Genomic DNA, 25716 nt, shown 5'->3' on the forward strand with positions numbered 1-25716 from the left:
CATCATCGGTCCGTCCAGAGTAAATTCGATGTCTGGCACAGTAATCCTCTCAGGCCAGTCGACCAGCAATCCCAGCTCATCTGTACCATGAGCACCACCACCAGAATCAGTACCTAAGCCCTGAGCAGCAGTCGTCTCACTCTCAGTGGCTGTCACACTACCATCAGCTGTCCCACCAATAGTCCCAGCAGCAGCAGCTGCTCTAGTCTGAAAGATGTCCTGCATGGCAGTTGAGGCTCGGCCCTGTTGCTGGAGGCTGCCTCGGACAAAAATCTGTAATGGGCTCAAGTGTCTCTCTGTCCGCAAGCCATGATTGTTCCACTGTTGAGTGAAGTCTTTCAAATCTCTGTTGATCCTTGGGAGATAGATGTAATGGAGAGCCCAAAGGTGCATTTCATTGTCAATGTCAATGATGCCTTCCTCCTCCAGGTGGTGAAATAAATCACAGTAGACATTGGTCATTCCTCGCCACAGATCACCCCAGAGCCTCTCAATTCTCTGATTATGGGTACTCCTTCCTCTTAGGGCGCTTCCACGATCAAAGCCTCTGAAAATGTTCATCATCAGGCAGACAGCATTGTTTTCCCCTCCTCTGTCTGTCCGGACCCTCGAGGGTACACCATAGGATACCACGGCTCTGATGAAACTTGATAAAACGGTACTGCTACGGTTGTTGTTTGAGGCATGAAGGAAGACCACAAGACGACTGTATCCATCAATAGCCCCATGAATGACTATCCTCCACCTAAAACCGTGGTCCATAAGAAGAAAAATATTATTTCTGCTTTGTTATTGAAACAATGGAAAACACACTCTTATTTGATTTACATGGCACTATTACATGTCAAGTTTGAATTTTTCTCTGTATGTTGCTTGCGCTGTCTGTGTTCTCTCATCTTCCCCTTTAAACATAACCGTTGTGTTAGAGGACTGCCCATCCCAGGGCCTGGCTCTATTGGACGTGTCTTATTGTTCAACAATTATATTTGATGTAACGCTGAATTTCACTTTGGTCAAAATAGGTGTTCAACAAATCAGTGTGGTTGGTTACCTTATCAGCTTGTGATTTCCATCAATGTGCCACAATGAGTTTGGACCTGCAACCTGATATGTTCTTCGTTCTGGTCTCCATAAAACTGCTCTAAGGGCAGCTGCTCCAGGATTTATCCGTAACATGCTTGCTCGAACCCTCCTTCGCTGTACACGTAGTCCACGTACTCGCAGGGAGGCTCTGACAGCCTCAGGACCAATTTGTTCATTGCCAGCGACAATGTCCTGCACATGTTCATCCAAGGCACTGTCAGTCAGTTCCGCATACATTGATGCACGGGTGAAATGATACTGTCTGAAATCAGACAAAAAAACATGAGTAATTTATCACTACCATAACAGCACACTTCATTACTTGACTAGTGGTGCACATTCAAATATACTAATGTTTACAATTTCACAATACCATTTAATTTGAATAAACAGTGAGTGTGTGTCACAAAGAAATGAAAGTCACACTGGTTTCAAAAGTCACTGACCGCAGACGTCTTCGAATTGTATGAAGTGAAACATTCAAAATATCAGCCATCTGAGGTGCAGTGAATCCACATGACTTCAGGAATGAAAGCTGTTCCCAGTGATAAGGTAAAGGGATCTACCTCTACCTCTGTTGAAAACCACTGGTGCCTGGTATCCAAAACAGCCTGAAAATATATAAGCGTTTGGTAAATAGGTAAAGGCACCCCATATATCAGGTAAATATATCAGGTAAATAGGTAAATATTTGGAAAATAGGTTAAGACAGAGTCATAATTTATTTCACACTGTTGGTGAGTCAAGGAATCGACACAATATGTGCTTACCTTGTTGGCCATGCTGAGTAGACAGTTCGACCTCCTGAATCAATTCAGCCAAGTCACGCAGAAGTTGATCTGCTGCAGTTACATTGATCAGTCTTCCTCTTGCCCACTGAAGGCTTCTCTGCATAGTCTCCAACCTCAAAGATATCAAAAATTACTTCTTAATTCATGATATATTTTCAGGCCATATTCCCTTAAACATTTTAAATGTTAAATGTTTTCTATCTTGCTTTAATCGTACCTCCTTAACGCTAACTGTAGCACATTTGGCCCAACATCGTCCATCAGCAGCCGCCGTGTACAGTCATTAAGAATGTTCTTGCACCTTGAGATGAAAATCCTCCAGGCCATACTTTGTAATGGTCTGGTTGAGTCACAACTATTTTTCCACAGTGCCTGCTCTACTTGGGGTGCTGGCTGCTCTACTTCATCGCTCCTCTGAGGATCACCACCTGAGACAAATCAAGCCAGCTGTATTTAAGACCACCGTTCACAACCAGTCTTTGCCATATTATCTGTTAACCAATGTCAGTTATTGGCCTCACGTTGCTCATAGCTCTAGTACTTACCTCTCTGTTCATGTCTTCTTAGTTACTTCCTGGACAACCTTTCACACTCGCAATAGCCTCACTCCCCTGGACACGGATCTCCATTTGCTCCTCAACAGCTGATAACCTCTCACTCTTTTTTATCCATTCATGCATTACTCCACCTGCAAACAAGTAAGACTGTTCAGACTGCCTATTTGGATCTTTTCTGAACTTCTTCCAAGACCCTCCTGACTCTGCTCTCCCTCTGCTGCAGTACCTGTAGAGGCTATGCCTACACTTGAAGCCACTGAAGGGTTTGATGGCAGGGGTGAGGCAATGTAACTGTTATGAATTAAACTTGTAACAGCCCAACTCAATCTATACTTGTCTTGTACGGTTAAGATTGTTTTTGTATTCATCAGTTTTATTTGCTTCTCTTTATTCAATGTCATTTATCATAACAGCGCAGATTTTACAAACTGTTTGCTTGTTCTGACCAAAACACCTGGCTTGAGTTACGTTTATCTTCAATACATTTCCATAAACACACCATACGTAAAAACACAAAAGGTGACCCGTAGCGGCACACATAAGGTAACAATACAAAATGGGTCCCACAGTGCTGCTCCACCATCAACTCTCACACCACTGTTTCACTTGCCGAGCTCCAGCAGCCACAGATCATGTTACTGTTCCTCTAGTATGAACTACTGTAGTCCATGTTCATAGCATTTTGCTCCTAGTTGTAGAACTCAAAGTTAACATTCATGCATTCTAGCCTTGTTTTTAATTTTACCTTTTGCATCACATACACATACTTGTCTGTTTTTTCTATTTTATTACTATATTTCTATTTCTATTGTACAGCACTTTGGTCTACCAGGTGTGTTTTTAAAGTGCTATATAAATGATGATGATGATGATGATGGTTATGATGTAAAGAACGTTTTCTGTTAACTTCACTCTGAGCCTGCGCTCGAATCTGCTCCTGAGTACACTTCATGTTTCTTGTTGTTTAAGGAAGAGAGTTCGATTATAGTCTTAGTCATTTACAGTGATACAATAGTTGTAGGACATAACCTGCTTGCTGGTGTTTTTCTTGGACAAACTTGGACTGTATTAGAAATCTATACATTACTGTGATCCTACAAAGACAAAAATTTAAATTATTACTTTCAACAGGTTTATATATTTAAATAAATCAAAAATTCCATGTTAGTCTTCTGAAAATTGTGACTGAGCACTTTTGGAAACACTCTGTCATCACTGTAAGTATTGAGACTGTGAACAGTTACAGAATACATCTGAAATAAATGTCAGATTCTAACAGGTTATAGTTCTGTTAATAGAGCTTTTGAATCTACTCTTCATACATATTCCTATCTTTAATAACAGTATGTCAACGATGTCAACCAATATTTTCATATTTCAAATACACACCCAAGTTAAAAATTTGAATCTCCACATCTTCTACTCTGCATATCTGAAAAATCAGTTTTGATAATGTTACAATTCCATTGTCAAATGTTCCCATCTATGTTATTCATCTTTGTTTATTTTAAATGCTGTCATTAGCTTTGATTTTTTTCCAACTTATTAAAAAAATGAACATGGTCTACATTGTTTTGTTCACTTGAATAAAAGACATTTTGTATCGTACTCTGGGTTCTTGAAGACCACGCTGTCTTTTAACTTTATTTTTATTTTCTGCATATACTGTTGTTTATTCATTTCTTTACTCTTTGAGGCTGCCATTCTGTGTTCCTAGTGCAAAGTCTGCATTTCTGTGTCCTATCTTTAGTTGGTTACTACTTTATATTGTTGACGTCTAGTCTTTTGTGCACTTGCTTTTGCTTCCACTGGTCATACTTGTTTGATTCAATTCACCTGTGTCTTGTTTCTCCCAGCTGCGTCCTCTCTCCCTAATCAACTTGCGCAAGTATTGAAGCCCTCAGCTTTTCACTCTGTTGTTTTGTTTCAAGTTGTACACTTTGTTTGTCTACCTTGTGGCTTCCTGTACGTTAGTTTTGGATTCTTGGAACTTTAAAAAAAAAAAAATCAATATTATTATCTCTCTTCACTGTGGATTTGCCGCACTCATATTTAAGGTCAGTTTTCAGTTCATGGAGTTTGTCTTTCAGTCTGCAGTGTCGGGTTTAATGATAGTTTAACAGTCTCATGTGGCTCTTTGTATACACCACTGTATTACTAAATCCTGGTATTGTAGATACAACTATACATGTTTAAAAAGGCACATGCGTGCTTATCAGGGTGGACATCAAAAGCTGAAAATTCGGAACATCTGTCACGATCTAATTCAGATGAGTTTACTAAAATTGCAACTTGGTGTTGCACTATGACTTCATGGTTTGACAGTCTGTTAATCCCGCTTACTAGAAAAAGGCTCTTGGGATAATTACTCGGCTGTAGAGTTAAATGACTAAGTTTCTCCCACTGAACATACTGTATTATATGCAGCACCTACGCACAACCTCACCATCATTAGAGCCACGTAATTGCGCATTGATTTTTCCGGTGAGCATGCGACGTAAAGTCACGTGGGCATGCCGCGTGAGCAATCGAACTGAGTCTAAAGTTTTCATGTGCAAATTGAAGCGGGTGCTCTCCAATCATCAAAAGTAACAAAGTCATTGAACACATTTATACAGTTACCTTTACGTTTACCTACCATATATCACAGATTTGCTTTTTTTAGTACTATGCAAAAAAAAAGCAACCACAGAGCGACAGTCTGGGTCAATGGTGGCGAGGCGGCGGCAAGGCTAAAGAAACCCTCAAGCGTTAGGCTAGCTCTGTAACGGAATATAACAAAAGTATGAAACGAAAATGTGTTCTTTGTTTGCGGACTGTAAGATGACAGTAGATACAATTTCGGGCTCCTATATTTTGTCCGAAACTTTATATTAACGAATCTATTACTGTACTGGAAATAACGAATAGAATAAAATTCATTCTTACCTTATAATCGTGGTGCAGGCCAGTGCAGTGCATGAACTTGTGCCTTCTCCAGTGAATTCCGCTGAGAGTAACTGTAATGTCCCGCTCTACTGTACATGACTTGTGAATGGTTACCTGAAGGGATGTACCACTGTGAGGGGGGTGCTAGGAATAGTCCAAGTGATCGCTGCTTTAATTTCCGGTCAACTATACATACATTGCAAGTAGACATGATTTTATTAAAGCTGTTGAACTGTAACTAGACCATAAATCAGTGATAACAAAAGAACACTCAATCTATTTTCTCCGGTACTTTATACCCGCTCAGTAATTTAACGCTCAACTACAAATCAATGGCTTTTTTTAATGGTGACCTGTAGGGATTTACCACTGAAAGAGGCTCTTTGGATGATCGCAGCTTTGATCTCTGGTCATCTATAAATAGATGTTGTTTGTTGTTTTTCAACGTAGTTGTTGTCACCTGGTCGACTACAAATAGATCAAATATCAATGACAAAAACAACGTTAAATCAACATTATTACAAAGTCCCTACAGTGCAGTACAATGTAGCCTAATCCGGCTAATGTAACAAGTGTGATAAAACCGTATTTTCAATAATATAAAGTGGCCAAATGAAGTAACATATTAAAGACTTTATTACCATGCCTCACCTAAAATGGCATGTTGGCAACATTCCTAACGGACCAAGGTTAGTATGACTTTTTTTTTTTTTTTTTTCACTTACTACAAAGCTAACATGTAACATGTGCTTAAAAGGACAAAGTAATGTTTCACAATCATGGCTTAGCTTTTAGGTAGCAAAGTCAAACAGTAATTGAGGTTAACTAGGGTACTTGCAGTCAAATGTGGTTTTTTTGTTGGTGCAGAGATTTCGCATCCATTCACTTGAATGTTGTTTGTCGCACATAGCTTGATTGAGACAACACAAATATGAGGTTGACTGTGATTGGTTACCACAAATTCGGATCACAGGTTGTGTTAAGGGGTGGATTAAAAAAAAAAAGTTCAGTCTTGCCGATCCAATCACGAACAACGTACCTTCTCCCGCCGTACTTTGAATTTTCGGGATGCTATATATATCTGCCCAGCCTTTTGGCGGACTTTTATGGACAATCATGTCTGAACGTACCGCTGCGTTTTCGACGGAGAGTCAATGATATCAGAGACAGAATGAATGCCCAATTTAACCGGCTACTTAATCAAGATGACGGTGAAGAGGGGACTTCTCTTCTACAAAGGTGAAACGCTTTGGTGGTGGTTACTATATTGGCAAGCTTCTAGCTTTGCGCCTTTTTTGTTCTTGCCAAAAAAAAAACCTTTACGTTTTTAAATAATAAATGGCTCGTTAACTAATTATCTGTTACAATTCAATCCACAGCATTTAACAAATTCTGTAATCATAAAATCTCTCCTAGGTTGACGATTTCAAATGACAATCATTTTAATCCTCTTATGTGCATTTATGCATAAGGATTTTAGTTTATAAATGTAGCATATCCCACGTTTTCTGGGAGCATTTAATTTGCCAGACAATCGGAAAATGCATGCAATAAACACCGATATGCTGAACATTCATGCCTTACTCGGGTGTGTGGTGTTTTGTTTTGTTGGGGGTCTCTGTGTCATATTAGTTTGTGACTTAACTTATCTCATGGTCTAATGATAGCTTTGGAGTTTTCCGCCAACAGCACGGGGTGGACCAGTGCGCAGGCCAAGAGGCGGGAGAACCAGACATCGCCAGTTAACGTTTAAGGTGTCAGTACTAAGGAATCCGACACTGACCCACTACCGATCTCATAGGGGTAATCTTTATTTTAAGATTAATTATTTGGAGTGATGGTTTTCAAAAAAAATTGCATCATGGTGTCATTTGTTTACAAATTGTAGAATTTGGCATTAGAGATTTAGCACCTTTGTAATCGTTATTTCCTTGCACCAATAAATTGATGTGGAGACACTACAATGTGACAATTTTCCGTTTTTAGGGAAAGTTCTAAATAACATTGCTAGCTAACTTGGTTTAAATTTGTTTACAGATGCCACTCCTGCTACTCGGGTGGTCGTTCCTGTAAACCTCAATGCCGCTGAATTCAGGCAGGCACTACGGGACAATATTGCAGACATACCTTTGCAGTTCGATCTATGCAAAGTGAATGGACAGCGGCTCATTCTTCCTCTTGAAGAGGAGACGCCCCAAGAAATTAGAGCAAGAAACCTACTGGGTCGCTCCAATCTTTATATCCGTCCAAAGGTATTCAAATGTTCCACTGGGGTGGCTGATATGGCATAATTGTCACTATTACTGTAACTCAGTGGCTCTCCAGTCACCCTAATATTGTATAAGCCATCTTTAACATGTCACTGCTCAGAATAGTAAATGCTGTGATTTCCCAAAGGATTTAAGACATTCATCTGATCACTATGCCAGATGGCATAGTGCCCCGTCAGTTGAGTCACTGTTAATAACAGAAATGCAGTAGAGCAAGCTTGAACTGTGGTCTAATGGTTTTTGTTTATGGGCTGATGTGCATCTTTCATAAAACAATTGTGTGTAAAGATTTATATTTTTTTCATTTTGTTATTGTAATCCCAGTTTCCTGGGTTTTGGTGTTCTGGTTTTTCATTCTTTTGTAATGTCCTTATCCTTTCTTTTTTTTCATTTGTTGTTCAGTTTCATTTATATTTTAATACTCTGTTTTAGATTACAGAAGCCAATGACGACTCAACTGGTGGAGAAGTGGTGCAGTCTGAAATGGCAATGTAAGTGTTTGACCACTGCCTTTGGACTGTAGCACTATAAATGCATTACATCCTCTCATCATCAATATTTACCATATTGCAGTGTGCTGCATGACACAGAGACACCTGACCATGGCAGGCACAATGTACAGGAGCCAGAGGTTATCAGGTAAATGGCACTGTTTGTTTATGAGTTGGAATTTTAATCTTAAAATATTGCACAAATTTTATTTTTGGTAAAACTGTTGTACAAACTAATTCTCATTATTATAACTTGGATCATTTTGTGTAGTCTAGATCAAGAAATATCTGCGTTGGGGTCCTGTTCCTGTTATTAAATATTACTGCTATTCCTTTGCAGTGGTCTGCATGAAAACCATACAGCTAATTCTAGTAGGCCTGGTCTCCAGGAACCAGAGGTTAACAGGCAAGTGGTAGTTGATGAATAACGTGCCAAAACTGAAGTGTAAACTGTAACTTATTGTCTATTTACCTATGGTGTGTGTTTTATAAGTACAATATAACGGGTGAGACCAGCAAAATTAAAAATTTAAAGGTTGCATGTATTGAACAGAGTACATTTATGTACTCTGACTATAGACCAATGGTTTAATTGCCTCATTTTGTTTCTGTTTTGCTTTTTCACATTTTTGAGATTTGTTGATGTCGTGATATTGGCATTTTTAATTGCTGACAATGCATCGATAACACTTTAGTCATCCTGACCATTCAGACACTTGGAACTACAGATCACCCAAAGTATTCCCAGTAAACAGTTCTGTGTTTACAAATTTCAGTGTAATTCCATAAATGGACACTGTAGTGGCAGTTCCTTATGTTTCCCAAAACATCTAACAAAAATATACAGAAGACACTGCTGCCCTGTGATAATCTTTTGTACGCATGAGCAAAACTGCACTGTCCAAACTTGAAAGTTGCATTGTATAGTTTATTGATCCAGTTTGTAAACCAATAACAAGATCTATTTTTGTTGCTTCATGCTGCTTGTCTCAAATTTAAAAACAAAACAAAAAAAAAACACACAAAACCATTGGCCTATCCCAGTGCATGCTGGTCCTATACCAGTCTCTTAATTTATCAAAAATGGCCCTGAAGTTCTTCCTGGCTGACTTGACAAGATAAACAACAAAACGATGAAGTGAGTATTAACCTACAAATAAAAATTAATTAACCCCAAAATAGAAGTAAACTAACAAAACTTTACATTTTAATATTTTGAAATTTGTTAAAATACAAATGCTCCAACACATGTAATCAAGGACCACGTGGCCATTTTAAGTGGCTGTATCTGTACAGTAAAAGAATCTGATTTCACATTATCAGATGAGTCAATACATTTCAATATGTATACATGATATTAAAAATCAAATGCATTTGTGTTCTGTTTAGGGAAGAGTTTTACATCGACTCTGCAGAGTCAGAAGTATCAGACCTGGATGAGGCTGTCCTGGCTTCCCTGAACAAAATGATTCACATGTATGTGTCATGAACAACACCGCCAGAACTGCTGTGGATGTTTTTATGTAGTCGTGACACCTCTCTCTCTTCCCCCAACCCCCTCCTTCAGGATGAGATGGACCTTGCTACTGTCCTGAAAGACTTCCAGGAAACGCATCTTGACACCAGCAATTATTGTACAGTAATAGCCCGACGAAGGAAAATCCTACATAGTGCCTGCATGGCACTTTCGAAGTCATATTTTGCCTGGCATAAATTACCAAACATTGAATTCGTTGGTGAAATGGCCGATGATTATGGAGGCCCAAGGCGGAATTTTTTTCGGTAAGCAAAGTCCCATCTCTCCCACACAATAATAGAATGCGTGAATGTGTGTTTTGTTGTTATTGCAAAGATGAAATCACAATTTGACTCATTTTTTTTTTTTTCTACCTTTTCCTGCAGCTTACTTATGGTCGAAACTCAGAATTCCTAGGGATTTTTGAGGGAAGCCTGGCAGTCTGCTGTTCAGTTATAGCCAGCAGTTGCTGTCAAGCAACAAGTTTTATATGGCTGGTAAACTGATTGCTTGGTCGATAGCACACAATGGGCCAGGGCCACGGTGTATCAATAGACACCTGTTCTGTTTGATGTGTGGCCAGAAGACATCTCTTGATGACTTTGATGTCGAGGTCTTCATGGACGATGACATTAAACAGAACATAGAAAAGGTAAAGCTGTGTACATGCTGAGGTGTAATTAAATTCAGTGAAACACAATGCATAGCTTGACTCATCAGTTGAATGTCTCAAAATGTAAGTCAACTAGTGAATGCTTCAAACGTATGTATTTATGGAGCTGCCTGATTTTCAAGGTTTCCAACTGCAGCACCCCAGAAGACCTGGCAGACTTGAAAAGTCACCTTGGGGACTGGATTGCAGGCTGTGGTATCCCTGACATCTACACTGCCACACTACTTGATGTTAAGAGGATAAGGGGCGAGATTGTATCTCATTTTGCGTTTCACAGGTGAGAATTTGTTAGAAAATTACAAAGTAGTTTGCTGGTCAGTGCTCGTCTTCCCATTGTGTTCCCCTAATAGTTAACACTTAAACAAATCAATCTGCTGAATTGATATTGCAGTTAAGGTAGTGTTGAAATTGACAAAACAAGCCTTTTTCTGTTTTGTTTGACTGTTTTGCTATGTGGTATGAATTGAGAGTACAATCTGTGGTCAACAGGGTTGCCAGCATGATTCAACAGTTTGTTGCCGGTATGGACTCGTGTGGTCAATTCTGGCAAATGGTGAAGAGATGCTGGAAGCAGTTCCTTCCTGTATTTACAAATGCAGGAAATAAACTTACAAGGAACAGCTTCCAGGATCTCTTCACCATTGGATGGAGTCCAGCTGGAAGTAACAGACGTGAAGAAGAGGAAGCCACCATCTTTCAGTGGGAATGGTGGCTTATGGCCATTCAGGGTGAGTACATAGAATACAACACATGTCTTGGTTCTGTTTGAATTGCTTCAGGCATCTCATGTTAAATACAGTGTCCACAATACAAAATACAGACAACTAAATCTAAACAACACCTGGGTGCAATGAAACCTTTGAACTTTGCAAAATCCACACATTCTTACAGCATATGGGGAAGTTTTTGATTATTTTACCTTTTAGGTAAGTTATTTTAAAGGAAACGACCTACAAATATTTTTGGAAGATTATTTCTTCTGTCATTTCTACCAGATCTTGGTTGTTGAGACTGATAGGATGTAATTTGATTTTCATTGTGATTTCTGTTAACACGTTAATTTTATTACATGACCACAAACTTCTCTTAACACTAAAATATTAAATATTTATATTACATATTTGTATTTAAATTAGTAAAATTTATGATTCAACTGTATTAGCACATCTGAGATTAAGGAAGTGTGTTTGCAGTGTTTAAGACAGGTCTCACCTTTCAAATTGTGTTATTCTGTCTCTTTGAGACAACGGTCATTTGTTAATTAGATGCACTGCCTAAATTGAAGCTTCAGGTATTCCATTGACTATAAAGACACCTCATGTATATTAGTGTCCTAGGTAATCAAGTGGTGCAATGACAACACCCATGCAAATGTGACGTCACTAGAAAGTCAACAATGTACTTTTGCAAGGACAGAATGAATAACTTGTTTTTAAAACATACACATTGCATAAACAGTCCTTGACATATAGGTCAGACTCGGAGGACCAAAATTAATTTCCTGTCTTAGGAGGGCAGGATTACTTTAAGTAATTTTTTTTTATTATACAGTGCTTTGCAATATTGGTTTTGCCTAACAACCTGTTTTGGACTCCAAAATAGTCATTAATGCAACTGCTCTACAGTCAGTGTAACTGATTATAAATCTTTGATTCATGAACCTATACATTGCACCTTATTTACTAGTTGTATGTATTTCAACAGAGCAAGAGGTGGACAACACGTTTGAAGAGCTGCTGGTCTTCATAACTGGGGCTGACTTACTTCCACCACTGGGGTTCCCACAGTCCTGCAACATAGACTTTTACGATCAGGAGCCGGGGATGCGGCGCATCCCATACGCATCAACGTGCAGCTTATCCCTGTATCTTCCAAGAGGTGTTGCAGATGAAGATCAATTTAAAGATCTTATGAACGATGCATTAAAAGGATCCCTTGGATTTGGAAAGGTGTAGCTGCATACATGAACTGATGCTGGGAAGCTATGGTTAAAACCTGTGGCCTTTTGGGATGAAGTTGTTATTGTAAGTGTTAAATGGGATTGCTCCTGGCACTCAGGCTTCTTAAAGATTTTACATTTTAAGTGTTTTTACAAATGACTATTCATTGTGTATATAGTTGTATTTATGGTCCAGTTAAGACAACTGGGGTATGCATGTATCAAGCCATGCAAAATAAGTGGTGTTCAGAAAGTTTACAGTATTGGGAGGAAAATGACAATTCATCTAGAAATATTAGTTTGAAAGTTTGTTGTGGATTGTTTGTTCAATTACAGTACACTGCATAGTGTGGGTTTTGTTTTTAATTTATTTTTTTCAAGATGTACAACAGATGCCAAACTTTGAACTGAAAGACATTGACTGTTGTAAAATAAAATATTATAATGTCAGTTCTCATGGTGTCTTGTCTGTTTAGAAATTAAAGTTGAGGCTTACCTGTTACTGTCCAATACTGGTATTGGGTTCCATTGACAAGGGCTATGTAGTACAATTATGTGCTTAAGTCAAGGTAAATGGTTCAATGAATTTACCCTCATCGGTTCTCAAACCAAGAACTCAAGAATCAACTCAGACTTAAAAGTTACGCATTCATTTTAATGCTTTCAAGAACAAAGCAGTTTTAACAAACTGACTTTAAACTTTGGTGTTAACTCTGAGATTGGCATCTGGCCTTTGACTATAACCTGGTTAAAAATCAATTTGAGGACTCTGAACATGTGTCAGTGTTGACCGTGATATTATTTGGGTTAAACTGTTCGTGGGGGGAGTTTTATGGAAACATTTAAGACTTCTGCCTAATTTTACATTTAAATAGTTTGACATGAACTTTGTAGTGAATTATGTAAATGTGGTAGAATTATGTAAGAGATAATGGCTGTAAAGCTATTGTTTTTGCAAAAATAACATCAAGATAAACACTGGCATTTAATTATGTTTTATACATAAAGGCACTAACTGTAATTAACAAAGTAAAGAAAATGATTTGTTAGACTCAGTTTGTTGGTGAACGATGCTTAAAAAGTGTGTAGCAATTCGGACAGTCAATCCAGTGATTGCTTTGCATTTTCTATGGTCACGGCTTACCTTCATTACAGTCATTTTGCTGTACGTGGCAATATATTTAGCTAAAGTTCCTTCTGCTTGTTTAGGTTTCTCCCTGTGTTCTAGGTTCATTCAGCCCAACCTCAGGAAACTTGTCTGCTTGCCTACTGTCATCTCTACAAGCCCCTCATATTCATACTGTCTGACTCTGCTGATAAGGAACCAAAATCGCTGAAATGAAGTCGCTTTCTAGCCTATATTTTTAAGCCTGTTCATCCAAAAAGGGATTACACAGTGGTGCATGTTTATAGATCAAACACTCTAAAATGAATGTTTTCATTTTCACTAGTGTGTGCACAAAGGACACAGCCACAAGTGCTTCTACAGTGTTTGTTTTTACTTTTAGCTACAGGGTGGTTTAAATAAATGTCACACATGAACTTGTAATCTCTGAAAATAACGGGAAAAGGTGAGATTTGAAATGACTAACTTCAAGATACCTTCAATGCACTAAGTCGGAAGAAGAAAATTAACTCCCCTTTAGCTGCTTAAAGCAAAGAGCTTGAAACAGAGGAAGTGAGTTGTCTTTGTAGAATGTGTGCCAGGTCTATTGAGTTAAGGAAAAAAAGCCAGATCAAAATATGTTCACAATTGTCTACTGACAGATGTAAAATGACATAAGGGAATGCCACATATTTCTCTTCTTGTGGTTTCCAAAAAGAATTTTAAAAGAGGCAATACACATGACATTTTTTCTACTTAATTTACGTGTGTGTGCCATCCAGAGGGAAATACCTCATAATCAGAATCGCGTTTATTGGCAAAGTATATGCACAAACACATACAAGGAATTAGGTTCCGATTGAGGGCGTCTCTCAAGCAAAAAAATGTAAAACACAATCCATCTATGTGTATGGACATGCATAAATACACATGCACATATGCACACAGGTGTATAAACTAACAATATAATACACAATCTAATTCTTTTATACAGAGATTACAGAAGTTAATACCAAAGACTGCAGTTGCAGTCTAGCAGTGTGACAGTTCAACCACTTAGGAGGGAGATGGCGAGGGGAAAGAAAATGTTCCTGTGTCAGGTGGTCCTGGTTTGAAGGCTTCTGTACCGTCTGCCAGAGGGCAGCAGGTCAAAAAAGTCTGTGTCCAGGGTGTGAGGGGTCTGTGATGATTTTCCCTTCCCGTTTCCTGGTTCTTGAGAGGTGCAGGTCCTGGATGGAGGGCAGGGGGTGCCAATGATCTTTTCTGCTGCCAGTACAGTCCACTGCAGCCTGCTCCTGTCCTGCTTAGTGGCTGCTTCATACCGGACTGTGATGGAGGAGCACAGGAGAAACTCAATGACTGCAGTGTAGAACTGGTGTAGATATGGTGAGGGAGGCAGTGTTGAGGATATCTCCACAGTCTTAAGCGTGTTCAGTTCCAGCTTGTGCTGACTACACCAGAGTACAAGCTTCTCAACTTCCTGCCGGTGTACAGACTCAACACCATCTTTAATGAGGCCAATGACGGTGGTGTAAAACTGCATATCAGGTTATTTTTCAATGCATGTTGAAGGGGCAAAATATTCCTGAGATGCTGTTAATAATATTACAATTGAAGGCTATTATACAGTGGTATTACTTTAAACTGAGTAAAATGGTATTTTGATAAAAGTTAAGGTCTCCGTTTGTTTCAGAAAAAGCATTCTGTCATTTATTTGCTTTTATTATTTATTCATATGCCCTCCGCGGACCATCTCTGCACTGCGTGGGTGATTGGTGGCTCCGTGCACAAGTGCTGCACACAGGGACAAGGTGCACTAGGTTACGATCAGATCTTCCCTGGGCAGGGAGAGGTGATGAACTGTATGCCACTTTTTCATTGGCATACATTAAGTACAATGTTTTATTGCCTACGGTGGGGCAGGTCACATACTGGGTGAAGGTGGGCAGTGTGGAGTCCAGCGAGACATGATTAAAGTCCCTGATATTAGAAGAAGAGCTCTCGGAGATTGCGTCTGCAGTCTGCGGACCACAGAGAGTCACAGGCTGCCTCCACGGATGCTAACGGCTAATAGCTCAATGTCTCTGTTGCAGAGTTGTTCTTTCACAGCAATGTGCCCAGGGATACCACAACTGTCTTTAACAAACACTGCCCAGTCCCCTCCTTTCCTCTCACCGCTGTCTCTGGTCTTGTCCGGCCGCAGCAGCTGGAAGCCGGGCAGCCTACTCACAGAGGGAGTACCGGGCAGTGTCGGGGTACTGCCACTGTGACCGGGTTAGCGTCATTAGCTCCTCAATCATATCAGGGAGCGATCTCACGTTTACAGTGATTACAGGAAGGAGAGATGGTGTGTAAGGTGTCCTTCTCGGGAGACATCACCCCCGTCTCTTCCCTCACTGGGGACGTAGGGTCTGTCTGCCGGTAGCGCAGCTGCAGGGCGCAGCGCTAACAGCTGATCCCTAACGTAAACAAAGGAGCCATGCGCCGAGTGTCTAAATACGGGTGAAAAAAGAGAAGACAAAAGAAGAGAAAAGTCAACATAACTAGCACGGAGCGGTAATGCATGACGGCAGAATCTGATTGCTAAGACATAAGTTAAAGGTTAAGAGAAGTAAAGAGGAAAATAAGAAAGAAGCTCAGAAATTAGCAGAGCTAGCGCTGCTCATTACCTGTTAGCTGCCATAACAGGTATCACAGTTAAGGTTTCAGAAAAAGTATTCTGTCGTTTGTTTGCTTGATCATGCCTTAAACACATCAAAATGCATAGTGGGATTATAATACAAGTCAATACTGTGACAAGCACTGGTACTGAATAGGCAATCACTTAGCAGCAAGGTGAATCGGTGATGCATTAGTGTGGTCTGCACTTCCTCTTCTTTGATTGGGTGAAATGAGTTGAAAGTAATTGGATGAGGGAACCATGGGGAGTGCCCTGCATAATTTCAATAAAACGCCGTTTTAAACGCCGTTACAGCTGGCACAGAACGCCGTAAAAAACGCCGTTTTTATGCATCTTTGAACGGCGTTTTCTGCCGAGTGGCGTAAAAAACGGCGTTTCCGTGTGTCTTTGAACGCCGCTTTTTACGTCACTCGGATGGTGCGTTCAGGGCGCCATGTGAGAGTCGGAAAAAACGGCGTTTGTCGAAACAGAACGCCGTTTTTTTCGGCGTTTTGAATAATTAAACGGCGTTTTTTACGCCGTTTCTTAATCAAACGGGTTAGAAAAGTGGCGAATTTTGGCACTAATGGCTTGCCATATCTTTCCATTGACTTTACATGTAAACCTGACGCTCTGGCCGCCTCTATCGCGTTCGGTGTGAACGCACCATGAAGCTGTTAGTTTTATCTCTCTCCAAACAATATTGACTGAACCAGCAGCAAAAGAAGATCCAAACTACGCTTCACATAAACATCGTCATGAAATCACTCTGACTTTTACTGTTTTTCTTCCACCATGATAAAATCACACTTCATGCACAGCTCTCTCTCTCTGTACTTCAAGAACAGTTTCCCGTCTAAAAATCTGTTTTCTGCATTATTCGCTTGCTTGTTACACAAGTCTACTGTTGTTTACAGCGCTGTCGGCCGCCTTTTTTTTTTTTCGTTTTACATACTTCCGAAATGAAAACCTAATTTCTGCCGCTCAATACTGAACAAATTTAAACTTTTTAAAATTATGCAAAATGCAAAATGCTTAGCCGTGTCTCTAATAAAACCGCTGTAACGTCAGAGGTAACGTTCATATGTTGATTAATGGTTTTCTTTCGTTTTTGATGTACTGCAGAATATTTTTATAAAATCCCAGGCCAGGAAAACCACCTTCATGTTTTTGTGTTTTATCTTCAGCTACTTTGACACAAAGGCATCTGCTGTGACGTTCACACCTTTGATAAAGTCTTGCGTGTGTCAGCTTCCTTTTTATAGATACAAAAATATGTAAATGTACTGATCTGAATTATAATATTTCTGACTGTCAAAATTTCCCAGATTCAAATCGAATTTAATTGAATCGAATCGAATCGAATTGAATCGAATCGTGGATCGAATGATTCGGGACCTTGTGAATCGGAAACGAATCGATTCTAGAAATCAGTGACGATACCCAGCCCTAGCTATCACCCCATTTTACTTCAAACTGAAACACCAGTAAACCAGGACTCACATGATTTTTGATCCCCTCTTTGACTCAGACTAACAAACAACTTTCTGCTAAGCGTTTTTGTGGTCTTATTTTGCGGCTGGTTCAGAGAATTTTGGTCGGAGCGTGGTGAAAACTAGGTGTTTTGGAATCGTTGATAGCTCCAGGAGCTAAAAAGCCTTTCTTTACATCATTACATGGAGTCTGGAAACTTTTTGGATTGTTTGTGTTTGTTTAGGATTTACGTAGCTGCTCTTTAAATCATCACTTATTTTCGATGCATTTGGTAGTTGTAGAAACGGTTTATTTGAGCATTTAGCTAAGATTTAAAGGTTTCTGTGGATACTACACATGGTGATATTTGCATAAAATATTTGACGTCATCGGTTACATGACTCTTAAGCCGGGGTGTTGGAGCTTAATCTGTCAGCAGAATTCTTTCTAAAACTTTTCATATCATACTGGCTGAGGTTAAAGACATATAATTATCAGGACTTTACCAGCTTTAACCCTGATCAGCACTAATAGAACAGACAACACTGAGTCTGACAACAAGCCCTGAATCACACAGACAGTCAAATCAATGGAAAACAAAGGAGCCGAATACTGACATGTTTAAGATGATCTAACCCACATGCTTTATCTGCTGGCAGCTCATGTAGAGCTTGGTACACGTCATGTGACATCATGAGCTTTGAGTCATCACTCTCAGCATTATCCACCTGATACAGATCACTCTGAACACACTTCAGTCATTTGCTGTAATGTTTCTGTCATAACTCTGTGATATTGTCTGTTTCACAGATTCCTTCTACAGTGAGATATTTTGCAGCAGCAGGACCAAAACTAAAAAAAAACAAAACAATGAGGACCTAACATGAGCTTATTGAAAGGACAGAGAGAAACAAACTGACCTGCAGACCAGACAAACTTTGGTTGACTGTGATCAGTGTGATACTCTGGGTCTCCTCTTCCAGCTCTGCACACATATCCTGCTGTGTGTGTCTGTCCATGAATGATGTAGGAGTCCTGTGCAGTCCCACTGCCATCAGGTAGCAGCTCATAACTGGAGGATTTCTCTGATAGATCAGGAACAGCTTTATACCAGTAGAAGCTCCATCCTGCAGACGGGTGTTCAACCTCACAGTTCAGAGTTACTGAGGCTCCAGGACTCAGCCATGATGGAGACACAGTGAGGACAGGACGGGGTTTATCTGTTCAACAAAGATTTTCTCTCAGTGAACATGTAGTACAGTCTCTGAACAGTGAGCTCAGTTTATACAAACAATAATAATTTCAGTCTATATGAACAGAAACGCATTTTACAAAGTGTTCAAACAGCTTAAAGGAAATATGACTACACACAAAATACTCTGAAATACTGTTTTGATCAGCACCATGATGTTTTATGTGTATTTACAATTAATTATATACATGCATAGTTCATTTACTATAATTAATTTTAGGTATGACTGAGTTTATTGATCAGTAATGAGAAAGTAATAATGATATGATCTGATTGTGCTTTGGACATTTGAGAATTTATTTCCAGTCTTTGACAGTGATGGTGTCCAACTTCAGTTCTTGTGGATAAAATTTGTTTGATGGAGTTTGAATGAGGATTTGGTGAGTCACAGTTGGTTTTCTTTGGTGTCAGTTAGCATGCTATGTCCTTGTGTTCTTTACCAAATCTGATGTTAAAGCCTCACTGCTCCCATTACAGGGAGCAGTTTGGATGTCATTTCCAGCTGAGCTGTTAGGAATGCTGGGAATAAGACTTCAGTGTTTGTGTTGCACAACAGACCAGGTTTATTAGCCGAGTGCAGATCTTGGCACTGAAATCTGAGACTGCTGAACCTCGATGGTGATCCACGCCTAGGAGATCTGGACCTCTGCTGAAATCTTCTGTTCCTGCTGGATCAACTCATATTCCAGAGATCAGGAAACTGACTCACACTTCTGAACTGTGGTAGGACTCCACCATAATCTCTGTTACTGCGACACACAGAGGACTTAATCCAAGAACTGATTCCACACCAGACTGTGACTGTGAAAGGTTTTCTCTGTAAATCTGTGGACAGCTGATTTTGTGCTTTCAGTGTTGTAATTCCATTCATTGTGTTGGTGTTGTACTGGTAACTCACTGTGTTACTGATTATTCCTAACCAGTCACTCTGCAGGTCTAGTGAGTGAACAGAGTCGACTTATATTGATCAGAGTTTGAAGAGCAGCTGAAAGAAATCTGGTTAACCCTAAAGAAGCTAACACAGGTTAACTAGTAGTTAACACAGATACGAGTTCAAACTAACCTAAACTGGACAGAGAGAGATATTTATTTATATTGTTGTTTTACTTGTATTTATTTATTTTAGTCTGGTTTTTGGATGCATAAATTATTGTAAACTGGAAACTGTTTGTATATTTCCATGTCTTCAAGTTCAAAGTTCACTCTGGTCTGTGGTCTGTTATTTTAGGGCTGCTAGTTATAAACTGCTGGTGTGAACAAAGACTCTGGTCCTAGTTATATGTAAATGTCTACGTAAGCCATGGTTATTTTATTGCCAATGGTATTTTATTTTATTTATTTTTTTAAATGTTACTTTTTCTTAAGTTATGAGTTTTCCCATGTACCATGAATGCACCGCAGCAGTGCTCATGGTAACTGTTTCACTGCATCTGTCTGCACGGAGCAAGGTAAACTTCTCTGTATATTGCACTGTGTTTAATGGGTCAAAGAGCTCCATGAAACGTGGTTTTGAGCAGTGATTTTGTTTTGTAGATGCACAAAGCTGTTGTGGAACTTTCAATCCTGTAATGTGTTGAACTACAGAGTTAATGTATTGTGTGAAGAATATCCTGGTGAGTCTCGAATTATGCAAATTGAATTGTGATTCACAGTCTGGTTTCTAACTTATAAAATCAGTCAGGATATGATGTTCTGTTAGAAATGTGATTGTAGATGCTGTTAATGTTTTCTTAGCTGTGTTAGCCCTGTGAAAAGTATTGTAACGTTCCCATATGTTCTCAAGAACCAGACGTTTTGATCTCAGTTTGTCCATTTATTCGGTAACACAGGCAAACGGGCTGTTAACCAGCGTTGGCAAACCAGCGTTGCATTGGACCCCGTGTCCAGAAGGGCTGTACAGGACACCCCTGCAATCATCACTGGAATATGGCAAAAGTCGCCAACCTGGGTCCAGCCCACAGCGATGACTGCACCGGGTGGAAATGGCGGTGGTGTGAGGATGTCGTTCTCCCTGGCCCATTTACCCCCTACCTACACGGGCCCGTGGGCGTTTCCCTGAACCCCTGCAAGCTTGGGGCACTGCCTGATGAGGTGTCCGACTTGTCCACATCCCCAGCAGCTCTGTGGTCGGCAGCGTGGGCCAGCCCGAGGGGAAGGCGACTGTTATACTGCCCGAAACGTCTCTGAAGCATTATAATCTCCCCTTTGCTCCTCGGTCAGCAGCAGCAGGCATGCAGCTGCATCCTCACACAGGCACAAAGCCAATTGGAGAGCTTTATGTTCCTCAGAACAGCCAGCTGCAACAGCTATCAGTTCAAACTGTGCAATAAACACTTCCCAAGGCGTCTTGCCATTTAACTTAGGCGTTTTTATGTTCGCTGCAGCTTGCTGGGCGCCGCCATGTTTGTTTACATCACGTGACGGCGCGCCAAGCGAGGTCGACTCCCTCCCACCGGAATCCCGGCCATAGCACGAAAAGTTCCCGAGCCTAGTCAAACCTGGAGAAAATCCAGCCTCAGCAGACAGCCGCAACGCCGTTTCCCTCACTCTATGGGCAGGCGAGCGCGGACAAACCTCTGTCTTGGATCCTCCGTCTTAACCTTGTCCGGCAACATCCTTGGGCCTGTGACGGTCAGCGTCGCCAGCAACAGGGTGTTGGGAGTTTTAGTCGCTTTCTCTTCACTTCTGACACCAGTGTAATGTTCCCATATGTTCTTAAGAACCAGACGTTTTGATCTCAGTTTTTCTGTTTATTCGGTAACACAGACAAATGGGCCGTTAACTCCGGGGAGAGTGCTCTCGTACAACACCTCACTTCAGCCCCGCAAAGTCACACAACAACAAGAAGGACCCCCCTCCCCTTCCTGCACACATTAACTCCCTTTTTCCTGCAGCACAACCAAACATGTATCCTAAAGAAATAACAACAGTGTGCAGCCAACCTGTCACTATAAAATAACATTTAACCATCATTACAGTATGCTAGCGTAGGCCTACCCACATGTGCTCCCTGGGCTAAAACACTTGCATGTATGTGAGGTTTTAGCTAACACGCCATGTGAGACTCTTTTCATGGTTCATTTGATTTGCACTGAAATGTATTTTTGCTGTTGATATATTGTTATTGGCCAGTAAGAACTGTATAGATGTGTGATATGTAAAGAGAAAAGATAGAGGATTTTTTTTTTTTTTTACTTCTTAAAATTTGTACAAATGGGAAACAGGGAAAATTAGTTGGTAGAAATATGTGCTTTATTTTACATGTGAAGTGATTGCTCTGCACATTTGTGTGCAGGCTGGTTGTTTTATGTCAGGGGTCGGCAACCCGCGGCTCCGGAGCCGCATGCGGCTCTTTAGTCTTTATTTTGCGGCTCTGCGTGGTTTGGGAAAATAAATTAGAAGTATTTAGCTGAAGTGTATTTTATTTGTGTTTAGTTCTTTTTTTAACTTGTAGTTCTAAATTGGAAGATTATTGTGATTTTGAAATAGGCTATAAAAATAAAATTATATTCTATTATTTTTTTCATCGCTCAAAATAAGCGTCACATTCGCGGAAGCCGGTATACTCGCCGAAACGCCGTGCATTTATCGAGACTTTCAACCCCAGGTAGGCCAATTATGGATCTTCGGATCCACATTATGTCGGCAGCTGTTCTCCACCTTGAACTATGTTAAAAACAAACACTGCTCACGCCTCACAGATGACAGCTTACAGTCCTGCATGAAGATGAATGCCCCGATTTGCAGACGCTGTGCGCAAAAGTTCGGGACCATAAGTCTTATTGTAAACATATCACGGCAGACCCGACGATGTTTGCATGAACACGCTTTTCAGCATCTCTTTATTGACCACTTTTCACACACGGTTGCTGTACGCATACAGCCCGCTGTAACTTTTCAGCTCACAGCCCGACAACACAACAGCAGAGAGAACACAGACTCTAAGGCGGCGAGGCGTGATTGCGGGTGCCGCTCAGGTGAGTCCGCCTCCCCTGCAGCGGCACTGCAGACCACGCCCCGCCACACACATTAACGTGGTAAAATACATATTTAGGCAGAATTTTGCAAATATCTATTTTTCATCTTTTAGCAGCATAGTGCTTTTTTCCACTTATATTTTTAAAAGTCAGGTCAAGGCTCCAAAAGCCCAAAGGCGATATAAGGCGGCTCACAACAGTTTTTGTTTGCTACATGGATCATTTTAGTTCAGCTGGGTGTCTTTCTTTTGTTATATTTCTTTAAGAGTTCAAAATGCGTTAATTGCATAAATAAAATGTAATTTTCTCTGTAGCACTTCATGGATTTCATAAGGAACACACTTTAGTTGCTCTGTGGATTCTTTTAGAAAGCAGTTAAAAACTTTTCTGTTCAAACAAGCCTTTTGTTGATCTACGTATTTTATATTCTTTACACTATTTACATTTGATCTTTTACATTGTGTATGATGTCTATTGATTGTATTGTTTATTTTAATATTTGTGTACAGAGCTTTGTGACTGCCTGTCTGTGAAAAGCGCTTAATAAATAAACTTTACTTACTTACTTTAGTTGTTCACACAAAGCATAAAGGTAAAAAAAAAAAAAACAATATATACAGTGTTATCTTCATTTTAGATTTCAAAAAGTATTTGCGGCTCCCAGTGTTTTCTTTTGCGTGGAAACTGGGTCCAAGTGGCTCTTTGGGTGTTAAAGGTTGCAGACCCCTGTTTTATGTGGTAGAAATCTGCTGCAAGGACCGAGCGGTGCCATCTAATAACTGGATGCCACTGGACAGCCAGTCACTCAAATCACTTTTTTCCTTTAAGTCGTTGTCAGTGTCTCATTTTGAGTGGTTTTCTTCTCTAAGTTGAGTTACCACTGCCAGTCTCCTTACGATCCTAACTGAACCCAACAAGAGTAGGTTACATATATTTATTTTTATCTGACTTTAGATGACAGATTACTGTGGATTTGATTAATTCTGACTATTCAGTTAAAAAGGGCGACATCTACAGAAGATGACCCGATAAGGAAACAAACACTTCTGAGTCTTTAAGTTATGCAAATCCTAACAAGTCAAAAGATTTGTGGAAATTAATTTTTCTATATTTGCCCCCTAAAAATTCTGACATTAATGATTTTTTCTTAATTTGGTTCAGATCATTTCTGTGATAAAATTAAAATCCTTCAGTAGAGTGTGAGTGATATCTTATAATTAATATCATTAATCTGAATTATTAACATACCAGCACAGACCAGCGTCCAATAAAATGAGGCCATATTGTCGTCTGCAGTTCAGAGTTCATTAAGTGAAAAAGATGCAGTGTGTGTTGTTCATGAGAGCAGACTCTTTAACTAAAACCTGAAACCTCTAAGATTCATTTAAAAATAGATGACATGCGAAAAACAACTGAAATAACTGCATCACATGTTGGTGCAACAGGTAGTAATAAAAAAATAAAAATAATACAAATACAGAAGAGAAAATATTGGATGTAACTGTTGTTCTTAGTGGATGTGGTGGAGCAGCTGAAACAGGTTCAGCATTTGTTCTGCACTTCATGTATTAGAGCTGCACAGCAGAGAAGTTACTCTGATATGTTTTGTTCTCTTCACTGTGAATAAAAAACTGCTTTTCATGTTTTTTGGTTATCAGAATAAAAACAAAATATTTGACTGAGCAGCACAAAAGAAACAGTTACAAAGCTGCAAGAAAAACAAGAGTTTTCACTGATTTTGATGAAACAGATAATGTGGATGAAACATCTCCAACTTACATGATACAGTCAGTGTGATGGTATCACTCCACTCTGTTAACAAATAGTCCCTTCTGCCCCGGCAGCTGTATCCTCCACTGTCAGACTCAGTAACTGTGATGATTCTGTATTCATTGGATGTTTCACTTATGTTTACTTGGTCTCGTCTCCATTCATATGTCCACTGAGTTCCTTCACTTCCCTGAATCTCACACCTGACAGTGACTGTCTCACCGCTGTATATCTGAGGCCAGGATGGCTGCAGGGTCACAGTGGGCTTAACGGGAACTTTTAACATAAGAATGATCCAGTTAGAAGAAGAGAAACATAAAAATTCATAACATAAGAGTAGAGTGACCACAAAAAAAGCCTGCTGTTGTTAAAGTACAAACAAATTCAGTTGTGAAAATACCATCCAATCATTAAAAGATAATGATTAGTTCAAAATCATTCATTGGATAGATTTATGCACAGTTAGTACATGAAGCTTTTTTTGATACAAGGGAAATAGGGATGTCACAGCACCCTCTGGTGAAATATAATAAAATAAAATAAAAATATCACATCAACAGAATTATAGAAATATAAAAACATTAATTTTGTATTCTAGTGACAATTTGACTTGAAAATCAACAAGAAGTTTTGTTTTCATTAAGGACGCACTGAGCCTAATAATTATTAATTTGACACATTTAGTTTTCTAAGGACTGGTTTGAGCAGTGACTCCCTCCATAATTTGGAGAAAGCCATTTTTAACTTAGAAAAAAATATTTAAATTAATCAGTTTCCTGAATAATGACTGAATCACTTTCAGTTGTGTTTCTTCTTCCTCTGCAGGTGTAGATGCCTCCATCAGATATAGAGATTGCACTCACAGAGCTAAAAGAGATGATCTCATTTTCACAAACACTAGTAAATATAAAGTTTGTGTGGCGGCTGAGTGTAACATCTGCTCACATGGTTCAGTCAGAGTCAGAATCAGAGAGACTTTATTTATCCCCAAGGGGCAATTAAGATATGATAATTTTAATAATTTTAATATTGTAACCTATAAATTCAGTGGAGTGTGAGCTGTATCATATAAAATATTCTGTCCCTCAGGTTATTCTCGAAATATAGTTTGTTTTAAGTTTGTTATATGACGGGTCACATTTATTCATCCTTTAAGTAATTGAATCTACAGTATTGCTTAGCATATACGCTTCTTCCTGGTCTGCTCGTGTCAAAGTCCGTCATCTAGTGGT

The 25716-nt window shown here is 39.6% G+C and overlaps 4 protein-coding genes and 2 long non-coding RNA genes across 7 annotated transcripts in view; 1 reads left to right on the top strand and 5 right to left on the bottom strand.

The window, feature by feature from the left end:
• Window positions 1-25716, bottom strand: part of LOC116311487 (basement membrane-specific heparan sulfate proteoglycan core protein-like) — a 681374-nt gene that overhangs the window by 408664 nt on the left and 246994 nt on the right. The window lies entirely within an intron of this gene.
• LOC120439050 (immunoglobulin superfamily member 1-like) overlaps window positions 1-25716 on the bottom strand; it is a 265608-nt gene that overhangs the window by 178243 nt on the left and 61649 nt on the right. The window lies entirely within an intron of this gene.
• Window positions 1-25716, bottom strand: part of LOC116312435 (sialoadhesin-like) — a 38817-nt gene that overhangs the window by 10321 nt on the left and 2780 nt on the right. Inside the window, exons 4-5 of the mRNA XM_039609737.1 lie at window positions 24494-24760; window positions 18406-18705 (exon numbers count right to left, since the gene is read on the bottom strand). Of these exons, the coding sequence (XP_039465671.1) occupies window positions 18406-18705; window positions 24494-24760 (567 nt within the window). The remainder of the gene's footprint in view (window positions 1-18405; window positions 18706-24493; window positions 24761-25716) is intronic.
• Window positions 1627-5511, bottom strand: LOC120439062. 2 transcript variants are annotated; one of them, XR_005612347.1, is made up of 5 exons: window positions 5360-5511; window positions 2420-2562; window positions 2092-2302; window positions 1854-1987; window positions 1627-1694 (listed from the first exon to the last, which is right to left on the bottom strand). It is a non-coding gene; the product is annotated as an uncharacterized LOC120439062 (long non-coding RNA). The 2 variants fall into 2 exon arrangements; XR_005612348.1 differs by lacking the exon at window positions 5360-5511 and adding an exon at window positions 5070-5109.
• Window positions 10076-13186, top strand: LOC120439057 (G2/M phase-specific E3 ubiquitin-protein ligase-like). Its single transcript, XM_039609745.1, has 4 exons — window positions 10076-10288; window positions 10432-10586; window positions 10799-11037; window positions 12014-13186. Exons 1-4 carry the CDS (start codon window positions 10127-10129, stop codon window positions 12262-12264), a joined length of 807 nt encoding a protein of 268 aa, XP_039465679.1. The 5' UTR covers window positions 10076-10126; the 3' UTR covers window positions 12265-13186.
• Window positions 14149-16612, bottom strand: LOC120439060. The gene is made up of 3 exons (XR_005612345.1): window positions 16023-16612; window positions 15529-15845; window positions 14149-14679 (listed from the first exon to the last, which is right to left on the bottom strand). It is a non-coding gene; the product is annotated as an uncharacterized LOC120439060 (long non-coding RNA).

Source organism: Oreochromis aureus, linkage group 3 (assembly GCF_013358895.1).
Source record: "Oreochromis aureus strain Israel breed Guangdong linkage group 3, ZZ_aureus, whole genome shotgun sequence".
Taxonomy (NCBI): Eukaryota; Metazoa; Chordata; class Actinopteri; order Cichliformes; family Cichlidae; genus Oreochromis; species Oreochromis aureus.

Coding starts and splice junctions, on each gene's coding strand:
- LOC120439057 (XM_039609745.1), top strand. CDS start 10,127: ATGGCTGGTAAACTGATTGCTTGGTCGATAGCACACAATGGGCCAGGG. Junction 10,289..10,431: donor TTAAACAGAACATAGAAAAG/GTAAAGCTGTGT, acceptor CTGATTTTCAAG/GTTTCCAACTGCAGCACCCC. Junction 10,587..10,798: donor TCTCATTTTGCGTTTCACAG/GTGAGAATTTGT, acceptor TGTGGTCAACAG/GGTTGCCAGCATGATTCAAC.